The sequence below is a fragment of the Etheostoma spectabile genome, chromosome 20 (assembly GCF_008692095.1).
Source record: "Etheostoma spectabile isolate EspeVRDwgs_2016 chromosome 20, UIUC_Espe_1.0, whole genome shotgun sequence".
NCBI classification, from domain to species: Eukaryota; Metazoa; Chordata; class Actinopteri; order Perciformes; family Percidae; genus Etheostoma; species Etheostoma spectabile.
In genome coordinates, this window is record NC_045752.1 from 2,859,090 (window position 1) to 2,880,941 (window position 21,852).

Genomic DNA, 21,852 nt, shown 5'->3' on the forward strand with positions numbered 1-21,852 from the left:
GCCAACAAACCAATACAATTATATAAGTCTATTTTATCAAAAAATACAATAACATCATGTCAAATATACAAGAATAAATACAAACTAATTACAAGGAGTAGCTTAAACTAGCAAATACTTTCTGACTTTGGCGACTCCTAGTGGTAGATTTACAAAAGGATACACTGATACATCTAACTAATTACACCCTAAAACAGGGGTCTTCAACGTTTTCCAGGCCAAGGACCCCCAAACTGATGGCGAGATGGAGCGGGGACCCCCTAATTATATATATTGTATAAAATTGTGTTATATCAAATGCACCTTGTTATTGTGCATTCAATACTAAGATACTCAAATAATACACAGGTTCATATATTCATGTTTTTATTTTAAACATGTGCGAGGCACAGTGAGTAGGGTGGCCATGCCACTGCCATTTATAAACATAACATAACACAATAAACTGATACCTGCCAAGATCAACAATGTCTGTCAATTGCATGTAATCATGCATAAAAGCTATTCAAATGGACATTTTTAAAACATAAATGTGAAAAGGAAAATAAGTGATGCTTGTTAGTCCCACTGGCATGCATAAACATACCTGTTATATTGCATACAATACTGAACTATTAACATAACTGACAGATTCATGTTTTAATTTTAAACATACATGTAGTGGGACAGGTGTTGTGAATGAAACGGTGCACAGCTTGAAAGAGCTCCTGTGTGTCGCTGAATGTGTGCATTGATGACTGAAAGACATCTTCTGCCTCCATTTATCCGTTTACTACAGTGTGTTGAATTCATGTTAATGTGTATTTAAAGACATTTCAATTAGTGGAAAAAATTGCAGGGGGGGGAATATAAAAAAAAGTCTAATCAACCAAAACTTTCGCGACCCCCATGCAGTGCCTCCGCGGACCCCCTAGGGGTCACGGACCCCCTGTTGAAGACCCCTGCCCTTATAGACCAAATACCCATGTTTGTGTTCACCTGCATGTTTGTATTCATATCTGGAAATACATGTTCAAATCTGCATGCCAGAGTTATTGCAACAAGTCGTTTGCTGTTGTTATTGCTGGTTATAAATGAATGTGTGTGTGTTCTACCCCCCAAAGCCGCTCTAAATCTTGTAAAAGAGGATCTATAGGCACTTAAAATGATTTCCACAGCATGTCAGGTCTTCCTGCTTTTCTACAAAACAATAAGTGAGACTGAAGTACAGGAAAGAATATTCATATCCTCCAGCCCAACAGTGAAAACTTTAAACTGGAACATGTGTGAAACCGTGGAAGTCATAAAATCAGGCCTGCCAGTTTTAATATGGACACACACGTTTCTGCCAACAGGCTATTATTATTTAGAACATCTGTCTTTACTACAAGATTGAATTTTCTAAAGTAGACCACTTAAAATAATAGAGTGCATTTGTGAAAATAATCTTTACATTCACCACTATGTGCTCATGTGGTTCACTCTAAGTGTTTCCACTCCCAAAAACCTGTTAATGTGATTTTAGATTGTTAAAATAAGACGTGGACAGGATATCCAACATATACTTTTCACTCACGTGAAAGACTATCCTTAAAAATGACTCAAGAATATATATATATTGCAATAACAGCTACAAACCAAATATACATTTGAACGGTCACAAGATGATTCATTGGATGGGAGAGAACCAAAAACATAAAAATGATGTTCATTTTTCTCTAAGAAATCCTAAAAATAATGTAAATTTACAGCCTTTTATGCCATAAACAATTATGTCAATGAAACAACTTGTGATAGGAAATTCATCGCTTTACAGGAGATTGCATAACGTTTGGGGAAATCACTCTGTCCAGTGCCAGCCAGCAACCAGTTAGCTTAGCTTAGCATAAGGAACAACTTTCTGTGCAAAGGCAATAAAATCCCCCCACCAGCACCTGTAACGCTCACTATTTAACATCTCATTTGGTATAACATGTTAATTAGTGAACTTTAGAGGTGCTGGTAGGTGGATTGTGCTGTGTTCAGACAGAGCCAGGCTAGCTGGTTCCCCCTGTTTCCAGTCTTTGTGCTAAGCTAACCATACCATTGCTACGTACAGACATGAGCAATGGAGAGTGGTATCAACCTTCTCAACTCTGGTTGAGAAAGCCGTATTAAGCCAAAATGTTGAACGATTTTTCTTTAAAGATCCAGTTTTTTAGTGGCATCAGGACTTATCGTGCATCAAACACTGCAACAATATTTTATTTTACAAAAAGTCAGCTAATATTGGAAACCCCTGACTCTGCTGAAACACATCCCTCCTATCGTCATCACTGGCCCAATAAAATCCAGTGTGTGGAAATTGGAAACAACCTTGTCTTGAGAAATGGTAACGCGGGGAGCGCCTTCAGGCCTGTGCAGCCCACCCGGGCGTCCTGTTGGAGTCTGGCTCAACGTATCAATCCAGAGGCTCCAGCAGAGTTATATTTGTGGCAGACGACCAGTCGGGCCTTGTGGTGGTTACTGAGCAGAATGTGGTTCTCATTTCTGGGACTGAATGTGCACGGCTGTCTCAGATACTGCCTCTGTTGATCCCTATCCCTGCTTAATTCATCACTCCACCTCCTTTGTTTTTTGTGTTCCCACCCTCCCTCTTCCCATTACTCCCTACCTCCTTCCATACTACCTCCCATCTCATTTCCCATTACTGGGCTGTAGTTGATTAGTGCTGCTGGATGTACAGTATCTGTTTCCACTGCAGCGCGTGTGTATAAATAGGCCCTTTGGCATTGTAATTGCTAATGAGGATCCAGTGTGTGTGTGCAATAAAAAAGAGCCGCTGCCATAAGCAGGCCTACAAATAGTAGATAATGAAGCAGCAAGTCCTCTGAGTCTGGGCCTGGATCTCCCAAAAACATCTTGGCACATCAATCATGATTTCTTTTTTACCCTCCTAATCCAAAAGGAAGGAGTGATAAACCGTCCTCTCCTCCAATTAGGCTTCCAGCAGCGTCAATAACAATAGTCTCCCTATTAGCGTGCAACCAACACCAAGTTTAGTTCCTGCTGTTGTGAACACCCTCTTCTCTATCGGTTAAAGTCAAGTCAAAATATCTTTATTAGTCTCCCTAAGGAGAAATTTGTTTTGGACATTGCTGCAAGCATAACAACAAGCACATGGTTAAAATACTTAAAAGACAAATGTACAGTACACGTATCGGCTAGTCAAAGAGCTGTGCATATTGCAGATTACAAAAGACCATTTTCTATACTAAAATAAGATAAAAGCCATCCTTCCTACATTATTCTGTTCACCCATACATGCCTTACAGCCACTCAATCCTACTTCCATACACTTACATGCATTCAGTCTTAGTACATTTTATTTATCTATTCATAAATATCCAGGCATTTAGTTAAAAAAAAGTGTCTATAAGAAACGTCTAATTACCCTATTTCTGAGTAAAAACCAGTGCTGCAGTGATTGGCGGATTGACAGAAATATAATTTTAATGATAAATCAACTGATTAGACGATTAGATCATTCTGAAGAGGCTACAGCCAGCGGTGCTGTGCACCATGTTCACCATCTTCACTTAGCCCGTTAGCATGCTAACATTTGAAAATTAGCACTAAACACAAAGTACAGCTGAGGCTGAAGGGGATGTGGATTAGTTTGCAGGTCTTTGGTCATAAAACTAGATATTACACCTGAGTGTGGCGCTAGATAAAAGGTAAAGTGATCACCAGAGTATTAACGAGGCATCCTGGGAGGAAGACCAATGTGGGCACCAAATTTCATTGCAATTGATGTTGTTAGTTGTTAGTGTGGGATAGTCCTAGTAAATGCTACATTTTACAATTTTTTTCAGTTACGTGTTATTTTAAATTTAATAGTTTTCAGTTTTCCGATTGTTAGCTGTACAGAACAAACACCTTGGGGTCTGGGAAATTGTAAAAGGTGTTGTCCTCTTGATTCTGACATTTTATAGACTAAACTCCTTTGTGGCAGATCCCACCTCCTGGATTTGGAAGGATCTTGGCCTCAGGCTGAGAGTCCTCATTTCACTCCTCCTGTTGGGCTCAGAGCTGATGTCCAGGCATACACGGTATCATTTCCATGGTTGAGCATGAGGCAGATTGATGAGTGTTTTTGCATGTGCACACAAACTCTTGTTCCTCACAGCACCTGGCCCCGATCATCCAGTTTTCTATTGACACGTTGTCTGTGCTCTGAGGGATTTGTAGACAGTTTAATTGTACGACGGCTGTGATAAATAACCTGTGGTCTTCTCTGTGTGTCCGTGTGATAAATGCTCTACGATACCAGTGCAAATATTGTAATAATAAATTATCGTTAAGCTGGAGGAATTTCTCAGAAGTGTGTTTCTGAATGTAAAAGATGAGTGCAATTTTTCAAACTGAAATGCCATGGAGAGATGGATGCGAAACCCTCCAAGGCCTCGCTCTGATGTCTGATTCTCTCCAGCTGTAAGATAAGTCAGGTAAAGTTGTGTTCTTGCACTCAGGATTCCTTAACTCCCATCCCTCCTATGTGTCCTCCTCGTCCCACGATTTGGAACGAGCAAAAAGAGGACGTGAGGCGACATCTGAGCCGCATGCTGTGCTTGTTTGCCTTTCCCAGATTGCCCTGCTGCTTGTGCTAGTGGGAGTTGGCAGTTCCCCTCATCCTTTTATCTCCACTGTCAGTTCCTACTGCACTGCAGTTATCTCCTAATCATCCTCCATGGTCACACAGACATGGCAGTTATTTTCCATTTACCGTAACTGCTTCATCAAGCAGGTAAAAACACAACACATGGTGAAAGGACTAAATAAAAGAAACTGGATAATCTTACAGTGAGAATGCAGCCTTGTTTGTAAGGTGCTCTAGGCAACCTTTCATGTTGACAACTTCAATTTTATATTCAATTACCAGAAATATGTATCTTGACATTAATAATATACCAAGATGTGACTTAAAAAGGTGTTCTACAGTTTCCATATTTCACTTTCTGGGGGTTGAAATCACTACCACCATTAATAACATAACAACTGATCACACTCGGGGATTCTGAGATCGATGAGCCTCGAAATGCAATGTGAATGTCGTCTTGGTCAGAAGAAGTCGGTCATTTCTAAAGCTTCATGAGTCAAAGCTGCGAGCCTCTTTAAAAGGACGTTTAGCTAGTTTAAATTCTGGCAGAAACTTTGTATTGTATTAACAACATTATTACAAATAGTTTTACCAACATGTATAAGTAACACATAAGGGCATAGTCACATAAAATAATAAACTTAATGTTCAGTGCACTGACCTGCATGTAAAACAAGAACTTTGTGCTAGCATTTGGGATACATCATTTTGTTTAAGGATAACATAATAATATAGAATGATCGCTCAGCTGTATATGCTCCTAATGCCAGAGATTCTTTTGGGCAATGAGCAAAAGTACTCGGGCTTGCAAAAGTATTCATACCCCTTTATGTGATAGACCAACACAAAGTGGCGCATCATTGTATAAAGATTAGCATATCATGTATATGTATGTAAAGAAAAAACTGAAAAGTGTGGCGTGCAAAAGTATTCAGGCCCTCGAGTCAGTACTTTGAACCATTTTCGCTGCAACTACAGCTGAAAGTCTTTCGGGTAGGTTTGCCAGCTTTGCACACCTAGAGACTGACATTTTTACCCATCCTTCTTTGCAAAATACCTCAAGCTCAGTCAGATTGGATGGAAAGCATCTGTGAATTTTCAAGTCTTGCCAGAGATTCTCAGTTTGATTTAGGTCTGGACTTTGACTGTGCCATTCTAACACATGAATATGCTTTGATCTACAGCATTCCATTGTAGCTCTGGCTATATGTTTAGGGTAAATAAACATGTATCATTTTCCTTCCACTTCACACATTATGCGCCACTTTAGTGTTAGTTAGTCTGTCACATAAAATCCCATTGAAATACATTTACAATTGTGGTTGTAACGTGACAAAATGTGGAAAGGTTCAAGGGGTATGAACACTTTTGCAAGCCTGTGTATCAGGTCTCCGCCGGGGCAGATGGGATGCTTTTCTCTCATGCAGAGCCATATTTGGATTTATGCCGAAGTGATGGGTGTGTCTGAGATACAATCTTGCCTAAAACAGTGTAAATGATTTATATGATGATACTGGTCTGGAACATACTGTAGATAAATAAAAGGACAAGAAAGAGAACTACTGTAGCTGGCTGGCTAACACAGACACAGTAACAGAAATGTTAATTAGTATGCGCTGTTTCTTATAAAAAAATTAAAAAAATGAAATTTTAACAAAACAGATGCACAGCCTTTGTTAAGAAATAAATTGAATATGACACTTTTAACCCATCAAACCCCTATATGACAAACCAAAATAGGTTTACGGTCTCTCACCAAATAAATCCAGCACAGCTTGGCTCCCAGCTGGTGTTACACCAGCGCCCTCCTCTGCTCTTTGTAGGTACTCGAGTGCCTCAACTGCTACTACAATGCTGCCCCCTTGTGCATCAACAACAGCGACATCACTCGCAGGGCATTTTAAAAGGTGCCCTGCCACACAATACCGCTTTTACTTACATTTTTTTTTTTTAAAATATGTTAGATCCATATGTGCTTGTGTTATTTTGTAAATGGGAAAATGAACTGCTACCTCCTCTGTCAGCTCTAGCCACTGAAAAGAAATAAGAGGACACATAAGGCCAATTATAAAAGCTGTTGCCCTAGCTCATTACTATTCATGAGCTCACCCAGTTGCGCTGGGAAAAAAGAATGCTGATAGCCAGGCTCTTATTGGCTAGCTGTTAGCCAATCAGACTCGAGCAGCTTAGCTCGTTGAATATTAATGAGAACTGGCAAAAAATCAAGTTGAGTCTTCCTGGAAGATTTCTATACCACGCTAGAATGGAAACAAGGTAACCAAGGCATTTTTTCCATGGTAGTCCATGGAAGAACCTCAGACATTACCACAAAGTAATGAAATACATGTGGCAGGGCACCTTTAAGAAAGGGCTTAGTATGATGTCGGACTGTTAAAAGAAAAGAATAACACATTCAAAAGCTTCTTGAATATTTTAAAACTTTAATATACAGTGCTTCGTAAATCATTACTAAAAACACAGGTGGTAAAAATCAAATCGAAACAAATAAGTTACACTGTAGTAAAAAGCACTTGAGATTCCTTTCCGTTTGTCATCATTAGTGTGAACCCCATATATGAAAATAGCATAGAAAGTATGCAAACATAGAATTTCATTCATATATATTTTTCTAATCTTTAGCTAAATAAACTTTTTGTCCCCTTAAAATTCCCTTAACCGACTGGATGAAATAAGTAAAGTTTCCAGCTGTGTGGTTGTCGACGGCCTCGAATTTCATCTATAATTCTGCTTTTGCTTTTTTTAAAAACCTTTTCAAACAGCTTAAAAACATTTTTCGTGGCGATAACGTCCCCCGTGAGAACCTCAAGACAAGCCCAAATAAAGAAGAAATATAAATTAACATACCAAACATGTGAACAGTCTGCAAAACCTTCTTTTCTTCTTCATTGACTAGAGTACAGTTTAACATTTGACCTCTCTCACAAAGCATTCACACACACAAACACACACACACACACACTTTTAACAGTATGTCCACAAACACACAAGCTCACACAGTCTGTGCATAGACCCAGGTTAAACTTGTGAAGTAACTGGTAAACGGAGCAGTTTCTTCCCCACTGTGGTTTGTCCTTTAAAGGAAAATAACCCTTTAACCCATTTGTTGCTACGGCAACATACACTGTCTCCAGGCCGAAGGGCTTAACGTCAAGACATGTAGAGATAGACCGATCAAAACATGCCGTTTCCATAGTCCAATTCAGTGCCTGCTATCAGCAACAAGGTAAACAGAAATGAAGTCAACTATAGACACACATGTTAGGGTTAGACCTGAAAATATTGAGCTGATATTAAAAGCCAGGCAGTCTGTCCACCTCAGATGTTCTTTCCTTACCGCCCCTATCTGCATTTACATTTTTAAATTTATTCACACATCTTTTTTTTTCTCCATTAAATCATGTAATAGTTTTCCCAATGTGTTTTTAGAAAATGCGTCACGCTGCCCTTCAGTAAACTGCTGACCCACATAGTCAAGGTTTCAACAGAGCGTGTTAGTGTCAACAACCTCAGCACACTTTGAGACACAAGAGAGAAACCATTCTCCAGAATTTTGTGGAAAAACAGGTTTCACTTTAGAGTCCCCAAATATCAGCAAACAGGGGTTTTTAGTCTCACGACAGCTCTCAGAATCCCCTGTAACAAACCTGCACTATTCTGATTAAAGTATATATTAAAAGAATCCTTCTGCGTCTCTTAATTCATGTTTGTTGATGAGCTTAAATAATTTACTGACATATTTACAGTCTGAGGGAAAGTGTACAAAAAGTCAAGCTGAAATGTCTAAGTAGGGAACATATATTATAGATGTAGATATATGGTTCTAAAAATCAAAGAAAGTGGATGTCTTGTGTCTGCACTTAAAATCTCATGTTAAAACCTTCAAAATATGGGTTAGGTTTGGTTTACAGTAAATAATGCTTTTGCTTCTCTTAATGTCTGTTTACTGATGACAGGAAAGACTTTAGTGAGATTTGATATTCTGGTTTTAAAAAGCAAAAAGTCTTTTATCTCTGCATTTAAACTCTCCTGTTTAAAACCTGCAAAATTTGGGTTAAGTTTGGTTTCCAGTAAAGAATTCTTCTGCCTCTCATAATGCCTGTATCAGCAAATTATTCACTCTGGCTAAAATGTCATGGTAGTCATGTCATAAACATTGATACCTGTTATCAAAACAGGTGTTGAATTTATTTGTGCTGTTTGTTGTCTTTCCCACTTCGTTGTGTGTATCTATAGAGACCTGCGGTTTTCAACAGTCTGAGTCAGTACCTCCTATCACTTACAGGGTTGACAACGAGGCATCCAGAGCAGCCAATCGTAAGCAGAAGGGTGGGTGGGTGGGACTTGGACACTCTGGTAACAGGGGGTCAACTTGTTCTATTGCACATACGTTTCTGCCTTTACTTCATTTCTGGCTTCCAAAAGAATCTCACAGTTATAAACAGGCAGCAAGTAGCATTATTTTTGTTTTTTGTTTAAATAAAAAAAAAAGAGAAAAAAAAAAGCTATGGACAAGTACGAAAAAGCGCTCAATTAAATTGCAGCGAAAACCAGGATGATAGAATATAATAATAATAATAATAATAGTAATCATCAACAAGAATATTCACAAAAACAACATTAACCATATATAGCGACACAGGCAGAAAAAGTAACGTTTACCTGTATATATATTTATAAAAAACACAAACAACAACAGTGTAAAATTGATTGTCATTTCCAGATAAAAAGCATCAAAACATCCAAGGCATCAACAGTGAGGAACAAACTGGGAACTATAAAAAGTGACGAGGGCTGAGGTGGGGGATTCACAGAACTAAGCCCAAAGGAACAACGCTCACAGAGAGAGAGAGAGAGAGAGAGAGAGAGAGAGAGAGGAGAGAGAGAGAGAGAGAGAGAGAGACCATTTGATGCACATCATGAGTCTGCGAAAGCTTTTGGCAGCCTTGAATGCAGAAGAGCGGCGAAACAAAGGCAACGGTTTGCACATGCCATCTGTCGAACCATCCATCGGTCTAAGACCGGAGAAACAAACCAGCACGACCCTCCGTTGGTTCGCCTCGCCGCGCTCCCCCAGCTGTCAGATTTCAGTGTTCCTATCACCAAAACGTCATCCAGTCGGGATGCAGCTTAAGCAAGCGCGTGCTGTGGCTCATCGAGAGAGAGAGAGAAAAAAAGGGATCCAACAAGTTGTTCGCCCGTGGAACGAAGCAGGGCGAGATGCGAAGTGCTGAGAAAGGCCGCGGCGGCCTGGCATGGAGAGCGCCGAGAGAGGCGGCATGGCTTTGATTTGACCGAGCCCTGTGACCAAGAGAGGTAACTCTTGAAAAGCTTTTCAAGCAGAGTAAAGGGGTTAGACAAGGGGTTGGTGAGTTTTGGAAAGCACATAGACACTTTTTGTTACAAACACACACACACACTCGTCCATACATTCACAAACACATACATGGGAGTAAATCTGTCCCTGAATGTGCCAAGCAACGGAAGTCTTGTTTCACAAAATACACAGTTCCCAGAAGGGGAGTCTTCTTTTTTATATCTTCTTCTTTTGTCCCAGAGAGTAAAGCCACGCTGCACGGTGCAGTCATTGTGTGCGGCCTCTCTCTTACTGCCAGTCCTCATCGTCCACGTCCTCCGCGTCCGACGAATCCTCGTTGGTGCTGTCTCCGCCCAACTGTCGCGTCCCGTTCTGCTGCTGTGCGGCGAGGGCGGCGGCGGCCTCGGCGGCGGCGGCTCGTTCCTCGGCCTCTTTCAGCCGTAGCGCTGCCGCCTTCTTCTCCTGCTCTGCGTGGCTCTTCATGTGGGCGCTGCGGCTCTTCACCTTGTAGAAAATCCTGTAGGAAAAGAGGGAAGAGCTTATTGTTGAAGCTCTTTTAAGACCTGGAATACACATACTTTACGGGCTCATCAGGCTGGTGAAGTCCTGACCTTTTGGTCATTGAGACGTTTGTATCCGAGCCACAATGCTCACACTGCATTTTTCCCCTGGTGGCCCATCAAGGAGGTGGTCTCTGTTCTCTCACACGCTGTCAATGATGGAAGATTTTAAAGCCGTTGGGGAAACTAATAATTAATGAATAATGACTGTGGGTGCGCAGGCAGCTTTCCCTACTTCCCACCTGTGAATCCTCTTTTAAAACCCTTTTCATAAGTTCAATCATTTCTATGATGTTTGACATTGTCAAACAATGCAGAAGCATAAAATGACATGGTGTGAAGTTGGAACTCTCACGTTATTCTTTTTTACTCGGCAGCTGTACCTGAAACATTTGATTGGATGTGGATGACAGCTGGTCTGAATAAATATTATCAGGGTCATGTCATTTGCCCCATAACACAGGAGGAGGGAAAACATTTGGCGTAATGTTGGCTTGCACACAGTCAGTTATTAAAATAAAGTGTAAAGAAGATGACAATTGAGTGATGACTTTATGACTGAGCTCTTAAGGAGAAGGACGTGCATTTGATCTGCATATTTAACCTCGTGCTTCTGTGGACGTTAATCTGACAGCATTCAATTCAGACTTGTTCCATGCAGGAAGTGTGACTGGAACGTGCGTGATGTGTGAGACAAGACCAGATGACGTATGAGACGAGGCCGACATTTAAAATAGTCCGTACATTTTTGTAAAGAGGTGCATGAATGAAAACAAAAATGTAAAATGCTGATATTTTTATTAGTGTAAGGAGTTCGGTGACTTTCTGTTAACACCCCAGAATACCAACGCACAACATCAACATCATCCAGACTTAGAAATGGGAATTCTTGTCAGGGTGACTAATTTAGTGTTCTGAAAGACAGATAGAAAGCCCCCAAAAAAATGACTAGAAAATACTAACTGGAAGCCCCCCCCCATCATGTTTGTTTATGATATATAGCAATAATACTTAGTATTACTAGTCAGCTAAAACTGTCAAAATGTGCTTATTGTTTGACACTACAAGTACAAGGTTGTACACATGTTCTGTTTCTAAAGCCGGTAATTTTGTAATAATAGTAGGGCTGAATGAGATGAGGAAAATATGCAAACATGCAATAACATTGTTGAATATGGCGATGATATACTGTAACTTGCTATAAATTAACAGATATTTAAGTGTACCGAGTTCTGCATTTCTGCTGCTTTCATGTTCTGCTAAATACAACAAATCACTTGTTGAGTTTAAGACTAATGAAAGGAAATCCTTTCCAGCCTTCTCCTATTGAACAAATTAAACAATAAATTAAATATTAACTGCACCAATTTAAAAAAAATGAATGACAGTTACATTTTAACGTGCTGTTTTCTGCGGGTCTATTGTCTGTTGCGATACGTTGCAGCCTTTGGCAATGTGTATATAAGTTGATATTACAATGACCATAACATTTTTATTTTTTTTAAACAATACATTGTGCAGCCCTAAATAACAGTTATCACTGTCTTAGTCTCTCTTCATAAAGACTGTCATCAAAGTGCAGTATGATGTATGGAAATTATGGCTGAGTAATAGTAGGCTATACCAGAACAATGAATCTCACAGCAAAGAGTCTACAGCTGCATGAGATGTGCATCCATGTGACACAACCACTGTAAAACGGCTACTCAGCCTGGTTGGATAGCCAGTAAACATACATTATGATGGATAATATATAATGAGCACACTTTAAACAGTGTGAGAACTTAAAGGGGCGAGTGAAGCTCTTGTCATGTCACTGGGTAGAGTTGCATTGCAGAGAAGCGCAATGTGCCATATATCTACTCTGTGTTTCGGTTGCTAGGACACAGTTGGCAATAACAATAGGCCCCAATGTTGTTAGAGTGCGGGCTGTTTTTTAATCAAAGCTTTACAGGATGGGTCGATTTCTTCAAACACCAAGAGACAATTTCCTCGATTTACCAATGCATAATCCAAGTGAGCAACAGCAGTAGCAACATATCCTGCAGAAATTTGGGATTTTATATACAGGTACCGTAGTTCAACGGAATGCCACTCATGTAATTGTTGCTGTCAGCTTTGCATAAGTAACCAGAGCCATGCCAACGTCTCCAACACCAACAGCAGTGACTGATGGGATGTTTAAGATCACTGACCTGCCACATTTCTTGCAGGGGAACTCGCCCTCCTGACCAGCTGAGCCTTTGTTGGCTGTTGGAGGGATGGTCTTGCGTGCGTTGCTGTCGTTGCGAGCTTTGGAGCTGGGAGGGGGTGGCTGAGGGGGGTGGATGACCCAGGACGGCGGCTGCTCCTTCCCCACGTCCTCCAGGCCTTTCATGATCAGGACGGTTCCAGGCTGCACACACAATAAAAGTGAGAGGGGTTGTTAACATGAACGCTCCGAAGATGTTTAACACGGCCACGGAGAGCAATTGGAATATAAATAAGGAGCCTGAAGCTACTTTATGAGAACCTTTCATGTCGGATGGCATTACAATGGCATGCACACATGTGCCCGTTAACATGTGGATGCATACACACATAGCCTGGCAATTTTAACGACAACTCATTTATTATGTGTGCCAAACGGTTAAATGCAAGGCAAAATGACAAAAGGTTTCTTGTTGAGTCATTGTTTGCTGACAGACATAATGGGGTTACACAATCCAGAGAGGTGGACATCAGCCAGGTTCTCTCCTCTCAAACATCCAGCAGGGGGAAGCAAATCCAACACCCAGCCACCACGGCAACACAGGAAGAGTTCAAAAGGACAAGTGTGTCAAAGTGTGATGATGACCAACTGAGGCTTGTAAGCACAAACTCGCAGCTTTAAGCGTTCTCCGTCTCTCTCCTGCACAGGCGTTCCTTTACTTCGTTATGTGAAAAACACATTTCGAGGACTTGGCTTTGAGAAATTGCTCCTTTGCGTGAATAAGAGACAGCACAGTATGGTAATTAGACTATAACCACCACCACAGTATTAATCCATTTAACACAGTGACAGCAATCCCTAAAGAGTACTGACCTACTTCTGTAGTTTATCATGATTTTCCATTTTGTTGTTTTTTGTGAACATTTACTCTGAAAATTAAAGAAATTGAAAAAGTAGTGGCTGTTTTATATTCAAACACTAGACATGTACGCATCTGCCACACTAGATATTATTTTGAAACACAGTCTAACTACAAAGAGTGTTGCATTATGGGTTGTTTGTAGCCATAAAAAAAAAGGAGCTAGTCTGGCGAGTTTTGTTCAGGAAGCCCAGCTGAATCTTCTAGAGTTTGTGATGTTTGGCAAGTGTAACGTGTTGTGGTGCCACAGAGGAAATTCAAATTTACTTTACTATAATCTTTAACACAAAAACAGACTAGGGACCAAATAGTATGTCAAGCTGCCGAGAATTACCACCGTTACGGAAATGTCATGATGAGGAGTTCAAAAAAGACAAGAGTTTGAAAAATGCTAACAGCGAGAGAAAGTCGTTGCGATTAGTTCCAAGAGCCTGACAGGAGAGTGTGTGTGAGTATGTGGTTCATAAAGATGTAATCCTTAAACTCCCAGTATCTCCGGGGGAACTTTATCAACGGGACAAGTCTTAAAAGAGAGTTTTTCCATGACAGGTGCTGGAAAAAGGCGAGTCATTTTAAATATGGGGCCAATACAGTCAAATATTTCAATAACATACATATTTACTTTAGAAGACACTTCCTTAGCAGTAAATGCAAGAAGCAAAATAAGGGTTCAAAGCAAACTGACCACAGACAAAAACAGTAAAAATGTCTCTGCCCATGACAGTGGTTACACACAGGGAGTTGCGTCATGTTGGAAAGTAAAAAACCAGCGATGTTATGGTTTACAGAATGAAATCATATCCTTTGACCTTTTTCACGTCATCGTTGAGGGCAAAGATGCCCTGCACTCTTCACGCGGGATGACCATTCATCATGTTATCTGTGTTGTATGATACAATCCTTTACCACGCAGAGCTCAGAATTAATTTCACACTCACATTCTCAGCGGCCTGCAGCGGGTGCGTCACCCTGGTGGGGCCGACATCCTGTTTCCTGTCAGCTGACCCTTCCCATTTCCTGCTGTCCTCCTCCTTCTGTGGCTCCAATCTGTGAGAGCCCTGCTGGCCCCAAAGAAGACAAGTATAAGACATAAGGACGTATATTTACAGCTCGATGGCGGTTTAGAAAGCTCAAACTCCATCTCTTGGACATTAGCTTCCATTAGAGCTGCAAAGATCAATCCATTAATGGATCAGTTGTCAACTATTAATTTAATGGCCAACTATTTTGATGATGGATTTATCGCCTTAAATAATTTATTTTCTAGTTTCTTCTCTCTGACAGTAAAGTGAATATCTTTGATTTGTGGACAAAACAAGACATTTGAGGACGTCGTTCTGGGTTTTGGAAACACCTGACATCTTATAGAGCAAACACCTAATCTATTAATTTTGAAAATGATCCGCCAATTAAATCAACAATGAAAATAACCGTTAGTTGCAGCCCTATGTTTCCATGCATAGGGCTGTATGCATGTAGCTAATGTATGCATGAAGCTGATGTATGCATGTAGCTGATGTATGCATGTAGCTAATGTATGCATGTAGCTAATGTATGCATGTAGCTGATGTATGCATGTAGCTAATGTATGCATGTAGCTGATGTATGCATGTAGCTAATGTATGCATGTAGCTGATGTATGCATGTAGCTAATGTATGCATGTAGCTGATGTAGCGGATATGATGCTGCATATTTCAGCGTGTAATATGTGTGTGAGTGCTTATCTGATGAGGAGGTTCGCGCCTTGTATGGCAGCCTCGGCCACAGTGTGTGTGTGTGTTTGTGTGTGTGAAAATGGTTCCTGTACTATGTAAAAACACTTTGAGTAGTTGTCAAGACTAGAAAAGCGCTATATGAAAACAGTCACATTATATTTAGCTTTGCACAGTCACCATGCCAACCACCCAACCTGTAATGTTACTGCTGAGGGCACTGTGGTGACATAGCTAGAGTAAGCTGCAGCCGTTTGCACACTTTATTTTAAGAATCAAGTGGTCAACGTAGATATCCAGGGCTGCGCTATTTTGGAACCGACACACTGCAGTTTCACATCTAAATTACACCTCTGCTGTTCCATGTTTAATCAGATCACCCTGCAGTCAAACGCCTGCTCCTGAAACCACTTTTGCAGAAGCTTGTGAACTGCTTTCAGGACAATCATTTCAAATTAATATTTTGTATGCTTTAGTTTTTTCTGGGGCACAGACATTTGCTTCTCCAAAATGACATTTTAGCTCAAGTCTATACATTAGCAACAAGACACATCTGTTACAGGTTTTAAACATGACACGTCACTCATGTTCCCCGGGTTCAAATCTGAGTTCTCATAACCCGGTTAACAGACCTAGAGATTTCTTTTAGTAACCGGGGTAGTCCAGCATGTATCAAAGCTTTGGTTACACTCGCACGTGACACCACAGCTACCGTAAACGTAAGTTAAGATTGGGTAAAGGCTCTGACCCACCAACCCGCCGGCCGATGGTCGGCAGATTAGGAAGTCGGACTGATCAGTCGGCCCCCGTCTCTCAAAACAGTGCCTCGGAACACACCGAAGCAACGCCGACTTGAGCGTATATTCTACACGTGCGCGAGATGTAATACGTAGTAGTAGTCAAAAAGGATCGTTGTTGTCATTACTCGCTGAACGGAAGAAAATACAATGGCTAGTAATAAGAAGATACTGTCAGGTCTCGGGCTCCTCGCTAGTCAAGGGCTAGCACTCCACCAATCGGATTGGACATTCAGTCCGACTGGCCACTGTCCGATTCAACAAGTCAAATCGGCCAAAATGGAGGCCGACGGCTCCTCTGACTGACGCCGGCACGGAACACACCGAACAGACTCGAGTCACCGACCTCGCCACAGGCGGTCCGACAGCCGATAATCGGGTTGGTGTGTCAGGGCCTTTAAACGTCTGGACATGCTCCAACTCCCCACTTGGCTGGAGTGGTTTTATTTTGTTTTGGCATTTTGGGACTTTATTTGTTATAGTAGGCAACGTTTCGCTACTAGACTACTATTAAACTTAATATATTTTTGCAAGGTAAACAGTGTGCAGGATTTTTCTGCGCAACTTTCGACCTGCTTGTCCCCCTCCGACAATGTATCACGTTGAAGATATGCAAAGTATTTTATTGTAGGCCTTTATTTATGACAGGACAGCTTAGACATGAAAGGACAGAATGAGGGGGAATGACATGCAGCAAAGGACTGAGCCTCTGTATATGGGCGCGCGCTCTACCATGTGGGCTACCCAGGCGCCCCGCTGGAGGTTTTTTTTGACACGGAAATAATACAAATCGTTGCTGTAACACAACGAAACAGCGTTGGCCGAATCAGCGGCGGGCTATGTAACAGACTGGTAACAGATAATGAGCCAAACAAAGTTGTCAGTCATCTGGTGAGAACACTGCGCTTTCCTACGCTGTGACAAGAGAGTGTGAAGTTGTACATTTGTCTAATTTAGTGGCTGGTCTGTGTGATGTTGACATAGGTCAGAGCGCCACCTACTGTACCGGAGGTGGAGTTACTCCAGTCATTCTTCCCATTCTTCCCCACTCATGTATACGGGGAGAACTGGCATAACCCGGTTATTCACTGAACCGGGGGGTAAGACCATACCCTGGTTACTGCTGTGCACGTACATGCACTGACTAACCTTGTGATCCGTCTCCTCCTCAGCGGCCTTGCTCTCAAGCGGCTCCGCCTCGCCGTAGATGAGCGTCCCGTTGCGCCCGATCTTAACATGTTTCTTGTACGTGTAGTAAAACTCCACACACTGCGCCACTGACTTAGTGTTCACCTGTAAACCAAGACACACACAGTCACACCATTTTTTCCTTTTTTTTTTTAAATGTACATTTTAAAATGTCACATGTTATTTAGCACATACAGTAATTTTTCAGGTCCTTTTAAAGCTGCTGAGTTGATAAAACACCAACTTGTGCTAGTGTGGAGTCAAACAGAGCAACCTCAGATGATGTGCAGCTTTTTTATATGCATCGTCTGTTTTTATTCTGTATATTTTTCATTGTTTGTGTTGTTTTTTCCCCGTAGCCCTGACAAATAAATGTTCTCTTTTGGATAATAAAATAAAAATGAGATTTGTTTTGAGAAGCTTTATTGCAGCTACTCGCTATTGCAAAGACAACAACGAAAGCTTAAAGCACATTCAAAAATCTAATTTTAAAGTCAGTGGTAGTTTGGCCACTGTACATAATTTGGCCTCCTTCCTGATCACTGAGGTGGTTAAAATTGAATAGTTTTGCATTCCAGTGGGAAAAACAATAATTGACAGACTTTGCAAAAGATTAAACCAGAAGGAAACATTGGTCCAGAGTGACTGGATTTCCTTTTCCCCATCCACCCATTCTCAGGAAAAATATTGTGCTAGCACAGGTTTTTTTTGTTGAAGGTTTATCATGTGTGGCCTACACTAAAATGAAGAGTTTCTGTTTTCCTATTGTGTTTAAAACCACAACTTACCTGTTTCTGTACCATGAAGAAGTCCTTCTTGTATTCAGCGATGCCTTTGTTGAACTGGCGTCTCTCCGCTGTGGTCCAGCTGTCTGATCCTGAGAGAGAGACATGTAAAAAGAGAGGGATGCAGCAGTTTAAAAACACTCAGCAAGTATCTGTTTCCAGACTATATTCTGAATAAGTGCAGATCCTGACGAAGTTAATCCCACCCAAACACCCACACAGACACACACACACACACACAGACACAAAGGATCTCCTGTTTTATGTTTGGGATTAGCCACATGCTGTAAAACCCCTCCCTAGTCCTCTCCTTCCCCCATGCCGTTGACCCTGACAATCTTCCACAGTCACCCACTCCCCCCACCCAACACCACCCTGACAGTCTCACTACTGCGGTTTCCTGATAGACGGTTAAAAGAAAAAGTGGGAAGAAAATGGTTGTTGACACTCCCATTATTATGGACCTATATTATGAACACTTACATGTCCAGAATACACCTCAGAAGAAATCAGGATTTTCAAACTAATTATGAGCGTTCGTTTTGAGCATTTGAATGCCAGCTGGGTGTGGTTTATCAGATAAGGCAAAAATGGACCAAGAAAATGGTTTGCCGCCTGAAACTTATGACAATTATATCAGAATAAATTAAGTTAACTTTGTGTGACTGGTAATGCACTTATGATTATGTTATTTATTAACTGACCTATTGCTATTTTCTCAATTATCAATGAATTGTTTTGTCCAGAAAATGACAGTTGATCTCTTCAAATAACTTGTTTTGTCCGCTCAACAGTCCAAAATCCAAATATGATCGGTTTATAATCACATAAGAAAAAGAAAAACAGAAAATCCTCACAACTGAGAAGCTGGAGAATGACAGAAACAATTTATAGATGACCCAAATAGATGACTTTCTGTCAAACAACTCATGACCTAAAAAATAAAGATTGTATAATAAACACTAAATACAGAATAAATGCTATTTGTATAGGACTTACCTGAGTAGTGGTAGTTCGCAATAGGATGAGACTTGGGGAAAATTGGATTCCTCAGCAGCAGGAGGGACAGAGCGGCCTGAGAAACAAACAACATGTGAACAATGCTTGAAAGTGAACCAACATTAGCCGCACATCGGCAGTTGTTATGAGCCTCTACAGAGCAGATCGCTCCTGCCAAGCCAGCTGACTCATGGCTCCTTTAGGTGTTCACCATTGGAAACACAAAATGTTAAATTGATCAATCCAGAAGAAAACTGGCGGATCGATTATGAAAATAACTGTTAGTCCCAATCAGCCAGCCCTAATTATTAACCTCATAAGACCCAAGCTGGTCCCATGTAGCATGGGTATTCTGAGATGTGATAACATTGTGACCACTGTTTGGCATCATTACCACAAACAGCACGTAATGTTTTTTTGTTAAATGTAAATCAGTGGAACGGCAGATTTATTATTAAAGTGTGTTTTATTTGAGCATGGCAATGTGCTTGAAATAGCGCTTTTATATTCCAGGTCAAGGATGGACAGTGGATATGTGCGCTGCAAGCTGCACTCTGCCGTGATGATGATCCCTGATGTTATTAGTGGTCTGGTGGTGATGCCATAGGTACAGTATGAGACACGGGGTGCATCATTGCTGCAGTATAGGTGGAGCACCCATATGACCAATCAGATTTCTTGGTGACACGATGAGTGACTGTAAGCTCGTAAAAATGTATGCCATTTTCCAACCTTCCAGCAGGCATATTTAGGACTTGGATGTTTTGTCTGGTTGCTTAAGTTGCGTTCAAGTACAGCTAATAAATATGTGCATACAAACCTAATATAATTACCGGTACATTAAGTAATTAAGGTCAATATACTGTATAATGCTGGCCATTTCACCACCACATGGCTAGAACATAGTACCACTTAGCTAGGGCTGCAAATAACGATCATTTTCATCATCATCATTATCATCATCATCGATTAATCTGATTGTTATTTTTTCTGCTAAATCAAATAATCCTCCGGTCTAAGAAATGTAAAAAATAGTAACAGCTAAAGAGAAATACCCATCATAGTTTCCTAAAGCCTCTTTTTCTCTACATATTGGCATCCTTTCACACCTCGGGCTATATAACCAAAATCGTTTCACTCTCTCAGTCATCTCAGGCCACCGCACCACTTTCAGTACACAGCAACAGATCAGTCACTTCCGTTCAGAAATCATTGACAGCTAAGATAAAAGCATTCAATCACTACTGTTGCATGCACACAAGAAACAGGGTTAGTGGAAGATATCAGCTTAGGGCAGGAAGTCGGAGGACACACGTACGTGCATTGCAACAGCCTGATTACTTTAAAGTTTGCATTCAGCTTGTCCGACAACTGAGTCTGGCATACTTTCAACGCATTAGAGAGATTTGAAGCTACGCTTTGACACGTTTCAGTCCTGGTTGGGCTTTGGATTTAATGATTTTGGATACAAGGACGCACCACTATGAATAATGAATAAAGTCACAACGCCACTATCTTGTAGCACTTATGCACACATATAAAAACCATAAAGGAACAACGTTAAGGGTTTAACAGAACACAAAATCAGGTTTCACATGCAGAATAAAGCTGTGTTAGTCAGATTTTATTATTCCCTAACCCCAATTAAGGGAACCAGGCTTCTTGATTACATGACTTAAAACATGAAGAAGTCAGTCAGGTTAGTAATAACCCTGTTACTTAAGTGCATACAAACAATCTGCTGTAATCTGCTTTTGTGCACTAACAATGACTGGTCATAATAATAATAATAATAATTATGTGCATTTACAATTTCTTCCATTCACGACAGGAATGTTATTAAAAATAATTGGCATAATTTATTAATAATCTTTTAATGTTAAACATACATGTGGCACAGTGAATCCTTAGGATAAACTGTATCTTTGGATGGCTACCTTAAAGACTGTCTTACATATAGGCCAGTAGGCCTAAGACATTTTCAATTTCTTTGAAAAAAGAATTTAAAATTGAACAATAATTTGGAGGTTCCTCCCCCTTCAGTGACTCTGAGGACCCCCTGTTGAAGATCTCTGCTCTAGAACCTTAAATATGAATGACTTTATAAAACTTTTTTGCATATTATTTTCAGCACTCGGTTTTTGTTTTATCTGTACTGATAAAGTATGATTTGATCGACGGCGCCCAAACAACGCACGTTGCTAAATCCTGATTGGTACACAGAAGTATGTGACATCACCTTCTTTTCTCCAACTGAGCCCTTCTCACTTCAAACCATTCAGAAGAACATGGAGGAAAACACAGATACAGCTATTTCTCTCATTTCAAATAACTCCAATTGTTGTCCGACTTTGGCAGAAAAAATACTGTGTTTATACAAGATCCCATTACTCAGAAGAAGAAAAAAAATTTCGGGGCCTTCTTTTTCAAATGTCAAAGTCAGTAATTAAAGGTAACACAGGTTGGTGTGCTCACGGGAGTTAGAACCTGACTTTTGTCTGCACAGTGCAGAACCCAGCTGTCGGTCGGGTTTCTATTCTGTTCTATTCAATAATAGAAGTCCGTGCCTGGTGGATTGTTCGGTTTTGCTCACCATTATGTCCCCTTTGCACTCGTACAGACAATGGTGGGCCAACTCCTGGTTGGTGCCTCCTCCACACAAAGCACTGGAGCAGGCCAGGTGCATGAGGTCTTCCACTGAAAGACAGGGAAAAAAAAACGTTTATTATTTTTGCATACAGTTGTGA

General features: G+C 40.7%; 1 protein-coding gene across 1 annotated transcript in view; it reads right to left on the reverse strand.

Annotated features, from left to right (window-relative positions):
- Positions 1 to 7,045: 7,045 nt before the first annotated feature.
- Positions 7,046 to 21,852, reverse strand: part of mideasb (mitotic deacetylase associated SANT domain protein b) — a 29,942-nt gene continuing 15,135 nt past the window's right edge. The window contains exons 8-14 of the mRNA XM_032501122.1: positions 21,699 to 21,802; positions 19,106 to 19,181; positions 18,110 to 18,198; positions 17,283 to 17,426; positions 14,562 to 14,681; positions 12,709 to 12,908; positions 7,046 to 10,470 (exon numbers count right to left, since the gene is read on the reverse strand). Of these exons, the coding sequence (XP_032357013.1) occupies positions 10,242 to 10,470; positions 12,709 to 12,908; positions 14,562 to 14,681; positions 17,283 to 17,426; positions 18,110 to 18,198; positions 19,106 to 19,181; positions 21,699 to 21,802 (962 nt within the window). The 3' untranslated portion in view covers positions 7,046 to 10,241. The remainder of the gene's footprint in view (positions 10,471 to 12,708; positions 12,909 to 14,561; positions 14,682 to 17,282; positions 17,427 to 18,109; positions 18,199 to 19,105; positions 19,182 to 21,698; positions 21,803 to 21,852) is intronic.